This window comes from Aricia agestis, chromosome 11 (genome assembly GCF_905147365.1).
Source record: "Aricia agestis chromosome 11, ilAriAges1.1, whole genome shotgun sequence".
NCBI classification, from domain to species: Eukaryota; Metazoa; Arthropoda; class Insecta; order Lepidoptera; family Lycaenidae; genus Aricia; species Aricia agestis.
The window spans coordinates 10374113-10387414 of NC_056416.1; the positions used below are offsets into that span (position 1 = coordinate 10374113).

The following is a 13302-nucleotide window of genomic DNA, read 5'->3' on the forward strand; positions in this document are numbered from 1 at the left end:
TCTGCAATCACATTTTTTCTATAACATAACAGATTTATTCATGAAAAAGCCCCAAAAGACCTTAAAAACGTCGTTAAAGTGTAGAATGTTCGGGACGTAACATTTCACCCATAAAGAAAAGATCAGAGAATGCAGCAAATGAAAATCCCGACGAACGTTATTAAAAATGTCAATTTCATGTACATTTTCCACTTTCCCTATTCCACATATTCCTGTTTCATTTCGTTAGCGCCTAGAACATGACATTTAAAACGACTGGGCTTTGAAGCAGATGTAATATTGTCACTTAACATAACGCATAAACCTTTTGCACAGTGCAGTAAAAATAGATGACCTTATAAATTGTCATCTTATCTTTAGTCATCTTTAGACTTTAGTATTGCATTAAATCAGTATATTAACGATGAAGCCAAACGAGCGTAATTTGTGAGTCGCAGAATTTCTGCCGCGTAAATATCTTTTCATACAAATCATGACTCACAAAATTACGCTCGTGTAAATCAAACAGGACTTTTGCAGCAGAATTCTGCCGAACCGAAATTCTGCAACTCACAAATTACGCTCGTTTGGCTTCGCCCTTAAGGGGGCGACTAACCCTAAAATGTCGATTTTATAATTCATTTTTATACTTGAAAACAAGTCCCGAATTGTTTCATTTTCTAAAATTAGATACTACATTATATGTCCGAGAATTCGATCTGAGCAAAAATACGATATCTTAAAATTTTCTCTATAGAAAAGAATCACAAAGATGCATCTAATTTTCACGAATTTTCCATTTATTGCCATAACCTGAACTTAGTTCAATGCACGAACTAAGTTAATATTTTAACACATTGTATAAAATTCTATCATTGAGAGATCGACCTAGCGGATTTTTAAAATGTTGTATATTTATCGAGTTATTGAGAAAAAACTAATTTGGCGATGAATCCGTGTCGTTCTTTTTCACCTGGCATATGAAAGACGGGCGTGAGTGAGAAGAGAGGACGATGTTTGATTTTTGGGGTTAGTCGCCCTCTTAATGCAGTTTTTAGGTATTGAGAAAGTTTTTCAAGAGACTTAGTAAATAATAATATGGTTATTGGTTAATTAATACGTTGTTTCACTCTCGAGCATTCGTTTTCCGTCAAGTGAAATTTATACGTGAGAGAGCCATGCTTCGGCACGAATGGGCCGGCTTGACCGGAGAAATACCACGTTCTCACAGAAAACCGGCGTGAAACAGCGCTTACGCTGTGTTTCGCCGAGTGAGTGAGTTTACCGGAGGCCCAATCCCCTACCCTAATCCCTTCCCTACCCTCCCCTATTCCCTTCCTTACCCTCCCCTATTCCCTTCCCTTCCCTTCCCATCTCTATCCTCCCCTATTACCCTATTCCCTCTTAAAAGGCGGGCAACGCACCTGCAGCTCTTCTGATGCTGCGAGTGTCCATGGGCGACGGAAGTTGCTTTCCATCAGGTGACCCGTTTGCTCGCTTGCCCCCTTATTTCATAAAAAAAAATCGCCATACCAGATTTCAGCAATATCGGTTCAGCGGTTTGGGCGTAAAAAGGTAATAAACAAACGGCCAAGGGCGTCGCCAGCCGATGGCGCAGGGGGGGGCAAGTTTACTTTACCTACAACAATTCATACTTTTCTCATTCTCTTTATATGAGAAAAGTAGGTATGAATTGTAGGTAAAGTCGACAGCACATGAAGCTTTTCACTTGTACTACGAGCCTTCAATCTATTACCAAATTTTAATATTATAGTGGTCGTTGTTTGCATTATATTTAATTTTGGCAACTTTTTCAGAATCTCTAGGGGGGGGGCAGCTGCCCCTCCCTGCCCCCCCCTGGCGACGCCCTTGCAAACGGCCTTTATAATATTAGCTGTGATATTAGCACAGTCCATGGACTGTGATATTAGTATGAAGTTATTTTCAATTTGTTTTTGCTCTGAATTTTTGCCCATTTGTAATTATGGATTCCATACAATATTTACACTGCTCCCATGGATATCCGAGCAGTTCGCTAGTGATAATATTATGATTAAATGTAATAGAACAGAATAGAACCATAATAGAATCACGGGATTGGCGTCCATTAGTCACAATGGCGTGACGCTGAACATTGTCATTTCAAATCCAACGCCGCGTAATGTATGCCTGTTAATAACGAAAATAAATTTACCTCGTATGTTAAATTGTGATGAATTACCTTTTTAGTTTATTTAAGCAAATTTTTAATATTTTCATATATTTAAAGCTCAGAAAGAAAATTACTTCTGAAGGAAAATCTCTAGATAAACCTAGCACGATTTAAGTTAACTTAACAGTCCGAAGTTCCATGTAAGAAAAATGCATATTATTATACCTAGGTCAGTAACCAAAAACTCTTTGTTTCTTAAATCTTAAATATTTTTATCTATCGTTTCTTACTTTCACACCTCAATAACAGCACAGTGTGCTAGTTTTCTAAGAGTTTCAGTCATTATTTGTGTTAAAATTTAAAAAGAATAAAATACATGTAACATATCATAAGTTGTGGACCTAAATATTAATAATTTGCCTTAAGGACGCTATCACATTTTTTCACAAATATCAGAGATTTTCAGGTACCATTTTAAAGAATTAGGAGTCACACTGCAAGGATATTTTGGTTTCAAATGAAAGATAATATATTCGTCTCCACGTCTATACCATAAAAAATTTATAGCCGCATACAAAATTTTCACATAAATACGTTTTTAACCATCACAATAATTGCAAAAGATTAAAAAAATGGGGTTTGATTAGGTACCATTATAGCTAAATACACTGAACTAAGGAAAATAAACATACAAAAAAATTGTTGCTTATTTTGTCCCCTATACGAATAGCTAAATATTTTATTTAAAAATAAATAACATTTCCATTTATAAGAAAATAAGAAATGCTCTCAAATTTCTTGATTATATATTAGTTATATATTATATTTTCGCCCTATCAAGAAAGCGGCGAGCGTCGTTACCGCCATTGTACAAGGCGCGCTGATATTGAATGTTATTATGTCCTTAACGTCGATATTCATACTAACTTGCTAATTTTTGACATATTTTTGTGATAACGTCCTTAATAAGCACGTTATTCCTCAGGTAACGTGTTCGTGATAGCAGCAATACTCCTCGAGCGGCACCTCCGCAGCGCCGCCAACCAGCTGATCCTGTCGCTGGCGGTGGCGGACCTTCTGGTGGCCTGCCTGGTAATTATCAATTATTTTTTTAATAATACACTTATATAGTTGTAATATTAAAGAGTTCAGTCTTTGTGGAGAAATTGGAGACTTATTAGGCAATAAGAAGTGGCTTACTCGTATTTTAAGATACCGTGACCGAGCTAATTAATATACAATATATAGGATGTAACAAAACAAAGTGATATTAATACTTTAGGGTGTATGGCAATTATAGACTTCTAACTGTGAAAGTAGTAGAGCAGAAAGAGCATTTTTTTGTGATTTTTATGGTCAAGCGTCCCAGCGCGGCTGCATGAATTTGCCCATACAAACGTTTGAAAAGAGTTACTTTTTCAGCGCTACTGCTTTTACAGTGAACGATTAGATAGGTGAATCATATATGCCCTAAAATATCACTTTGTTTTGTTAAACCCTGTAGAATTTGTGAAATATGAAATGATGATGAATAACAGGTGATGCCGCTGGGGGCGGTGTACGAGATAGCTCAGCGCTGGACGCTGGGCCCCGAGCTGTGCGACATGTGGACGTCGGGCGACGTGCTGTGCTGCACCGCCTCTATACTGCACCTCGTCGCGATCGCATTAGACAGGTACGTACTTTAAGGCTTCAGTTTCGAAATTAGCGGGCAGCGGGAGCAACGGCGGCACGGAGCGGCGCGTTCCAATGTGTAAATTTATGTGAAGTGGTTCTCGAAAACAGCGGCGAGCGGCGTGTTGCGTACTAGTCGGCTTGCCGCGCCGCCGCCGCCGCTCCCGCCCCGCTGCCCGTTGATTTCGAGACTAGCCTCAAAGAAAAACCGCACAAGAGCGAAACGATAGGGCGCGCCTCGCCACACTTCACTTCCATAGAACTGACGTTTCACAAACGTGAATCTCATATTTTACAAACGTCAGTTCTATGGGAGCAAAGAGTCGCGCCGTGTCGTGTCGCTCTACTATTTAGTGGGGTCTTTACCTCAGACCGCAACGCGACGCGTAAATGCATTTCTAAATTTGTATGGATTTGACAGATTCGCAAGACGTCTCACGAAATTGAAATCTGTCAATTCAGTACTAATTTAGAGATGTATCTACGCGTCGCGTTGCGGTCTGAATCAATTTATATACTGAAATCAAACGAAACTTGGCGATGTAGAGCAATACCAAATTGAAATGTTAAAGTATTGCGTGACTTTGGTTCACTATTATCGCCGACTTTTCAGTAGGCGAATATTACGCAAAGATCGGAGCAGAGCAAATACAGTAAATAATGCGACCAAAATCCGACATGTTCCACACGTCCTGACACGTCTTATAAGGATGTTGACAGAAACCTTGTCAAACGTCGAACAAAATATTTTGTTTACTGTCTGTGCTGGTGCTACCCCTGGCGTGAAAACATTGCAGTAATATAATGTCTAAAGGTGGCTTTCGGATCTTTGCCGCGAGCGACCGCGACCGACGAAAATTCAAACGAAATGCCACTTTATGACATAGGCGATAGGTTTCATTTTACTCTACCAACTAGCTTTTACGCCGCCGCCGGCGGCAGCGTGGGTCGCCACCAAAATGTCAGTAGAAAATGACACTTATATTCTATGTCATAAAGTAGCATTTTATTTGAATTTTCACCGGTCGCGGTCGCTCGCAGCAAAGATCCGAAATCCACCTTTAGGGTTGAGTAGACCGCAACGCGACGCGTAGATGCATTTCTAAATTTGTATGGATTTGACAGATTTCAATTGCGTCAGACGTCTTGCGAATCTGTCAAATCCATACTAATTTAGAAATGCATCTACGCGTCGCGTTGCGGTCTGAATCAACCCTTATTCTGTATCCTTATTTTAGCATCATTATATTATTAAGCATCATTGCGTCACGTATCGCTGCCTATAACTACCAACAATATAAATAATTGTACTTATTTTAGTACATAATAATTTTATATTCTTGGCTTGGCTTGGCAGTAGCTATCTTTTAAAACTATCGTGACTGAATTCGCTTGTTAGGTAAATACTGAAATACTGCTTAACGCTTAGTCATAAAGTTTTTTGTTGCCGTTAAAATATTTTAGCAACTTTTAATTTATAACAAAATTATTTATAACGTTCTAGCGTATTTCTAGTAATAACGTCATAAAAGTTTTACGACGCTAGTACCGGGACCTTATCAGCTCGAACTCTGTGAATATCTGCGGAAATACTAACTTCCTACTTCATTCATTTCCCCTGGCAGACATTACTCAGAATAACTCGACGAGTAACAGTCTACGGAAATTTCGTTGGTAGTTCTTGATGGATTTGATACTCCGTAAGTAGTTTGTAATGTCAGATGCAGACAATCTATACATCTATAGATATAAATAAAATTGGAGTGTCTGTTTGTAATATTAAAATAATCATTTTTTACTACATGCATATGAATATTTAGACGGTACTTACACCAAAATAACAATTTATAGAATTTTTGTCTGTCTGTCTGTCTGTCTGTTTGTTCCGACTAATCTCCGAAATGGCTGGACCGATTTTGACGGGACTTTTATTGGCAGATAGCTGATGTAATAAGGAGTAACTTAGGGGGGTATTACATTATCATATATATTGGATCATTTCTATGATCATATATATGATCATTTGATCATATCTGCGTATTACATTATCATATTTCATTGATCCTATTTTACGTCATATGTGGTTTCAATAGCCAATGGAGAGCGCTAACGCTGACAGGTATTAACGTCAGGGTTACTAAATCTCAGAGAATTTGATTTGTCAAAAGACATCATCATTTTTAATATGGCTTGTTTTTTGTTATTTCAGCATGATTATCCAAGTATATAATTAAAAAACATATTAACGAACGTGTCAATGGGCTATCTAATACTGAAAGAATTTTTCAAATCGGACCAATAGAGTCTGAGATTAGCGCGTTCAAACTAACAAACAAACTGCAAACTCTTTTATTTCGTCATCGCACTGTAGGTCCTTTGTTAAATCGAAATTTGTCGAAAGAACTGATAATTTAATTAATGATGACATTGTTGCCCTGTATTTGTTTTCTATATACGACATCCTGGAGAAAGAACGCTCTGCTCCCCGTGTATTATATTTCTCTATGGCTATGGCTCTGCTTCACAGCTAGTGATCGGCATCGTTAAAAATCTTTAAGATGGTATAGCAGTTTGGGGAAACATCAACAAGTTTCTTTTCATAAATTAGCCAAAAAATTTCACTGCAAGAGGTGTAAGACTCTGTCTTAGACTGCAGTAAGATTTTAACTGAATGCACTCATTCACTAAATGTTCGTCTACGGCATTTGGATAATGCGCCAACCTTATGATAGGATTTTTTTTAATTCTATATAATTTTTACTATTGACAATATCGTCTATTGGTTTCGGTTCGGTTGGGGGCCCTCTGTATTCGCGGGGCCCTGGGCTGCAGCCCAAAAAGCCATATAGTAGATCCGCCCCTGACTGGCAACACCTATTTCTATGACCGTATTGGATCCAATCTCTCAGCAAATGTCAAAAATCTATGATCAAGGAAGAAATGAATCATATGTCTATATTACATTATCCAATATCATTGACTCAATGATCTCGGATCCAATATATATGATAATCTAATATCCCCCTAGGGCTACTTCCAAAAAGGAGGAGGACATTTTTTTACTTTTTTTATTTTTTACCTATGTATTTTACATTTTGTTGACGCGGACGAAGTCGCGGGTAACAGCTAGTAATATACTTATATAATTTTATCATTATCTACTTTACATCTTATAGCAGTCATGCAAAGCTGATAAACTAAAAGCCTAATATACAGCTAAAGGATAAATTATTTATCTATACAGGGCTTATTCTGTGTTGAGATTATCCTTGTTCAAATTACGCAACCACTTACAATCAATCTTTGAAAATCATATCCTATAACGATATCAAAGCGCGTAAGCCAGGAATGTTTTATATAACTACAAGGCTCATAATCATATTATTATTATCTACTATAGTGTCTGGTCCCCTCATAACAATTATAGTGTGTTCATGTCATAATTACATATCTACTACTAGGGTGTTAAGGTCCCTAAATTACCTAATTCAGGAGGTACAACGACACATAATGTGTGGAAACTAACGATAATAGTTATGCGAGAAGAGATAGGTCGGAGGCGATACAGTTTTCGCTAAGTAATATTAACTCTATTCCTGACGAGCTATCTAATGGAGTCATTGTTATTATTACTATTAGAATATCAAGGGCCTGTTTCACCACTTTCTGATAAAGTGCCGAATAGGCTATTCAGAACTTTTTGACAGATTTTGCATACTTGATCTGTCAAGTTAATTCGTGGATAGCCTATTCGTCACTTATCAGGAAGTTAATTAACATTCATATGACCTACATAATTTAGATTTACCATCTCTGACATAGTCTCTGATTTCTACAATTGTAATGATTCGGTTTCGATTTAAAGATCTTTATTTCCTATTTAGACATTTCGTCACTTGTATGAGAATAATAAAATATAATAACATTTTAAAAATATACTGATGATATTGCAATAAACCATGAGAAGTGCGTCTGTTAGTCTGTAACATCTTTACAATTATTAGCCTGCGATATGGATAAAGACTTTATCATAAAGTTTGGTGTGAAGTTGAGACTTGAGCTCCAAAAAAAGGAAAATTGCGATAGCGTGGCTAAATAAATGCGATGATAAACGCAAACGCGGGCAATGTCTAGTGTAATAAAAGTAAATGTCTGTTTACTGACGGCAAATTATATGAAAATATACATGTACTTTATAAGCTTAAAATCAAAGTTTTCCAGTCAAGATTATCTCCAGCTAAAGTTCGCGTTGAAGATGTTTGACAATAACCGTTGGTGCGAAGTTTATATTTATCTAGCGGTGTTAGGTGTCGGTAATATTTGCAAAGTGCTAACCCTAGTGCAACACGCTAGGGTTACCACCTCACGTATGCATCTGCATACTTTCCCTGTGCAGAATGTGTCTGCATAACCTCATGAAAGTATGATACGAAATATGGAAACGAGTTACTTAGATAAAGTAAAATAAGAATCAGTTTTGTGCATCTATTTTGTAACCCAGCCAGATGTGAACTGCAAAATCCTGTATCAAAGTGGCGATTATGCAAGAGATTTTCGCTAAAAATACGTTTATAAAGTTGCATAATACTTATAAGATTTATTCAAATAATGTAAGAGTTTTTATTTTCTACTTCTATATTTTGTTTTAAAATGTACTTGCAATTATTGTATATATATATATATATATTTATATATATATATATATATATATATATATATATATATATATATATATTGAAATCTTTTTTTTCATAACCATTGTTTAACACATTGGCATTAACAGTAGTTCAATATACAGTCGTAGCCAATCACTTAAGCATCTGACTGCCACGTCATTAAATAAACAATAGACATACTAACCCATCTATGTAAAGGGCAATTAATATTCTAAGAGGAATTAGATGCCATGTTCACAATATACATTAACATAATCCCAACTCTGTAACAATTACGTAGCGCTTAAAAAACAAAACATAAACCTAAAAGCCTGCAACTGACGTCAAGGATTACATAAAAATATGTTTATTGTTACATTCCTAAAATTATTTTTAGGAATAATTTTTTTGAGAATATTGTGTTAATGTTATTTGCTTCTTGTTTTTATTTAGTGAGTAGGTAATTATCAAAAAAAATATACAAAGAGAAATACTTTTTAGCAGAAAACGCTCGAATAGCAGCAGCAAACACGACAAAAGGCTGTAAATTATAAAGTAGTAAACACAAAAGTTACTGCTGCAGACTTAATGTTTCATTAGCAATAAATTATTTGATATTTTACTATTTTAGCTGCAAAGCACGTACGTCCCGAGTCGCTATACGTTGTACTGAATTTCCAAACTATGCGGGAATTCGTGTAGAAAATAATGAGGCCCCAAAGTTCGGCGCTACCGCACTGCAAACAACTACATCTTCGCTCAAATAATTACGAACCAAAACTAAGTTTACTTAGAATCGGAACGGTCAGACCTTATTACGAGGTACGAATAGGTATGACGGCCGTGACTTTACAATAACTTAGTAATAATGTAGAGCTAAAACTAAACTAAACTAAAACTAAATTAATATTGTAATTGTTTTTAGGTACTGGGCTGTGACGAACATCGACTACATCCACGCGCGCACGGCACGGCGCGTGGGCTACATGATCGGCTGCGTGTGGACCGCCAGCTTCCTCGTGTGCATCGCGCCGCTGCTGGGCTGGAAGGACCCCGACTGGCACCGCCGCGTGGCCGAGGACTTGCGCTGCGTCGTCAGCCAGGACGTCGGCTACCAGATCTTCGCCACCATGTCCTCCTTCTACGTGCCCGTCCTCGTCGTCCTCATCCTGTACTGGCGGATATACCAGACCGCCCGCAAGCGGATCCGGCGACGACCCGGCACGAACGCGCGCGGCCCGCCGCCGGTGCCGTCGGGCGGCGCGCTCGTCGCGGCCGGCGGCAGCGGCAACATCGCTGCCGCCGTCGTCGCCGTCATCGGCCGCCCGCTGCCGACCATCTCCGAGGTGACCACGACCACGACCGGCGTGACCACCGTCTCGTCGAACAACACGAGCCCCGAGAAGCAGTCGTGCGCGAACGGGCTCGAGGCGGACCCGCCGACGACGGGGTACGGCGCGGTGGCCGCCGCCTACTACCCCACGCTCGTGCGCCGCAAGCCCAAGGAGGCCGCCGACTCCAAGAGGGAGCGGAAGGCGGCGAAGACTCTAGCAATAATAACCGGCGCGTTCGTCGCGTGCTGGCTTCCGTTCTTCGTGCTGGCGATCCTCGTGCCGACGTGCAACTGCGAGGTGAGCCCGGTGCTGACGTCGCTGACGCTGTGGCTGGGCTACTTCAACTCGACGCTGAACCCGGTCATCTACACGGTGTTCAGCCCGGAGTTCCGGCACGCGTTCCAGCGGCTGCTGTGCGGGCGCCGCGTGCGCCGCCGCCGCCCGCCCCCCTAGCCGCCCCGCCCACCACCCGACTGACCTCGTTAGCGCGATGACTGTTGTGTTACCTTGTTACATTTTCAGAGATATATTTACACCCCCTTATTTTTTGTACGTGACGAGTGCGAGAGTATATCTATCTAGAGCGACCTGTCCTCTTTATACATAGTATTATTATTTTAGTCGGCGTAATGAGATTTTTAAGATTAATAAAAACTTAGATACAATATTTCTTACTGTGATCATTGATTGTAGTCATGAGTAACTTTAGCCAATATTTTAGCTCTAAACTAATATCATAACTACTTATGAACGTGTGTTACTATTCAATTATGTATAGTAATATATTTCCGTTTAAATATATGAATACTTTGGGAGTGTGTCGTTTTTATGAAACCTTTAATATACGATACGACGATAGGATGCTCCGGGCGGGGTCGGGAGTTTTTGCTGCTGAATTCTGAAACTCGCTTATGTAAGTATAATATGAGGAGGGTAAATGCATGGTTATGAAAAAATACGAATACTTCGAAAGTCATTATTTTGATCCATTGAAATTCTCAGTGCTCGAAGTGAACTAACAAACGATATTAACTTTTTAATAGAGTTGGGTGGACCTTTACCAGGTACATTATGAATAGTTAGGTTAATATTGTACGTTCTAATATTATATGCAACACCGGGACGGTGTATCATATTAACTCTGTCCAGCAGGTTGTCTCAACTTATGCTAATATATACCAGTTGCTAGAGCTCTGGGACCGTAACCTGTCTTTAGAAGGGTAACTGAATAACTAAATTCTGTGCTCACAAAGCGAGGGGGATAGTGAACAAACTTTATAATTAACTAAAAATGGCACGTTCCCCAACTTGTAAGTTAATTAAAGGATTTTAAGCTCTTACACCAATTAAGTAAACTGAGGAGTAAACAAAACAATTAATATACTACGCTCTGTTAATGTCACCTAATAGGTAATAATTAAAAGCACAAACTTTAGCTAAACTTTAGCTATCCGTGAAGTTGATTCCTAGGCAGATGGGAGACCTACGTAGTTTGGTCGCGTTACATCAAACCCAGCCGACAGATCACAATTAACAATTGATATGATCCGACCATAGAATTAGAACGTATTTTGTATTTAGTATTTTGATATCGTTGGATCCGACCAAATGATTTTGGTCAGTCAACTGCCTAGGAATCAATTTCTTCGATGGTGAATACTGTAAAAGATGTAGATTCACAACCATATACAGAGATACATTTTGTGAACTATTTTTACTATTAAAAAGAAGTTAAAAACTGACTAAAGGTCAAGTGATACCAAATTGAGACGAAACGAGGCGCTACTCCTGCGCTAGTGATGCGTAATGGCGATACAAAATTGAAATGTCAAGCGGCGTCTTTTGATATTCCAATTTCGTATTTCTTTATGCATCACCGAGTCGCAACCTTTTATTCTCTGAGTATAAAAAGGATTTTTTGATTTTTCCCAATTTTTTTATTTTGAAAACTTCAAGAATTACGAAAATAGCATCCAGTTGCCAAAAATTAAAGTTGATTTACTAACTGAAAAGTTTGAAATAAACCTGTGCGCTGAAAATACGACCTGTCAGCTATTTTGGGGTGCAGAGCTCGGAGACTCAAGACTGTGCAATTTTTAGGTGAGGTTCGGTGCCAACGCTTTTCTAAAAGATATGATTATAATAAACGATTGTTATAACAATAAGACATAATCCCTACGATAATATACATTAGGTACATACAAAAAAACAGCACATTCATAAAAGGTTAAACGAAATGTATTTTAATAATTGAATATTATTATCATTAAAGAATTATTTTGATATCGTCTTGATACCATTATAAATTGACCAGTCAGGACGTGTTTTTAACAAGCTATATTAAAATGTAAAGTTAAAGAAAATCAACTCTTTCGTAAGAACGAAATTTTCACTCTAGTCTCTACCATTATGTAACGTTAATGGTACCCCTGTCTAATATCGGGGCAGTTATTTTCTTATATCAGCCATAAACCTTAAGAGTGAGTTTTAATGACATCCCATATCTTTAGCCATTCGGTTTTCTCACTTTATGCGTCTGGCCGGCAACGTTTTATTATTATTACGCCAACGATAAGTTAGTTCCAAAATCTTAGTAAAGAAGTATTAAAAGTTTATTGCACCGCCTTCAATCGCTTTTGAGTCTATTGTTTTCGACGCCTTTTGTGCGATTGTATTTACGTTCATAATTGAATTATAAGCTATATAAACGTTTTATATGTAGGACAGAAATGGTTTCTTCGGTTGTATTCGCTCCGAAAGTACGGGTCTGATTTTGATGAAATTTGGCACAAATATAGAGCACACAATTTAAGAGGCTGGAACGGAGTAAAAAGCTATATATGTGTAATATGTTATAATATCATTTTGTTCAAGATTAAACATTTAAAATAAGAGAAAATGTAATCTTGGTACGCGACAAAATTATGTACTTAAATGAGACAAACAAAGGATACGGGCGACTGGCCCATAGACGACCCTAATTATTGTAATAAAAAAACATTTAAAATAAGGAAAGCATAAAATAGACATGAAATACTAACACTAAACAAAGATTTGTCTGGTATCGGAAGAACAAATAAACCGCAGAAACAAAAACACGTGTCCAAAAAGACTAATTTGGGGAAAAAACACATTCTATCTCCAAGGGGAATACGTCTGAATGCTCCTTTCACCCAGAATTTTTCCAATGAAAAACCAAACGAATGGATATCGCAGGAAAGGTTACAAAAACCGATCCCTCGAAGAAAATAGCCCGGTGTCGATCACAGCTAATAGGAAAAACCTTTCACGGAGTTATTTTACGTCGGCTTCCTCGTCTCGATATTCATAAAGACATCTTAGGTTTTGAGGCATAAATTTCTTCACCCAACGAGTATTCTAGTGGTAGTGATACTCGCTGGATGATAATTCTTTTTTGACGCCTCCGTGGTCTAGTGGTACAGAGCGCGGCGCTTGACTTGGAGGTCGTGGGTTCGATTCCCGCGTTGGAAACATGTTATTTCCAAGT

The 13302-nt window shown here is 38.3% G+C and overlaps 1 protein-coding gene across 1 annotated transcript in view; it reads left to right on the forward strand.

The window, feature by feature from the left end:
- The window catches only part of LOC121731534 (5-hydroxytryptamine receptor-like), a 100441-nt gene extending 89898 nt beyond the window's left edge, over window positions 1-10543 (forward strand). Inside the window, exons 4-6 of the mRNA XM_042121010.1 lie at window positions 3117-3223; window positions 3670-3806; window positions 9386-10543. Of these exons, the coding sequence (XP_041976944.1) occupies window positions 3117-3223; window positions 3670-3806; window positions 9386-10247 (1106 nt within the window). The 3' untranslated portion in view covers window positions 10248-10543. The remainder of the gene's footprint in view (window positions 1-3116; window positions 3224-3669; window positions 3807-9385) is intronic.
- Window positions 10544-13302: the final 2759 nt, after the last annotated feature.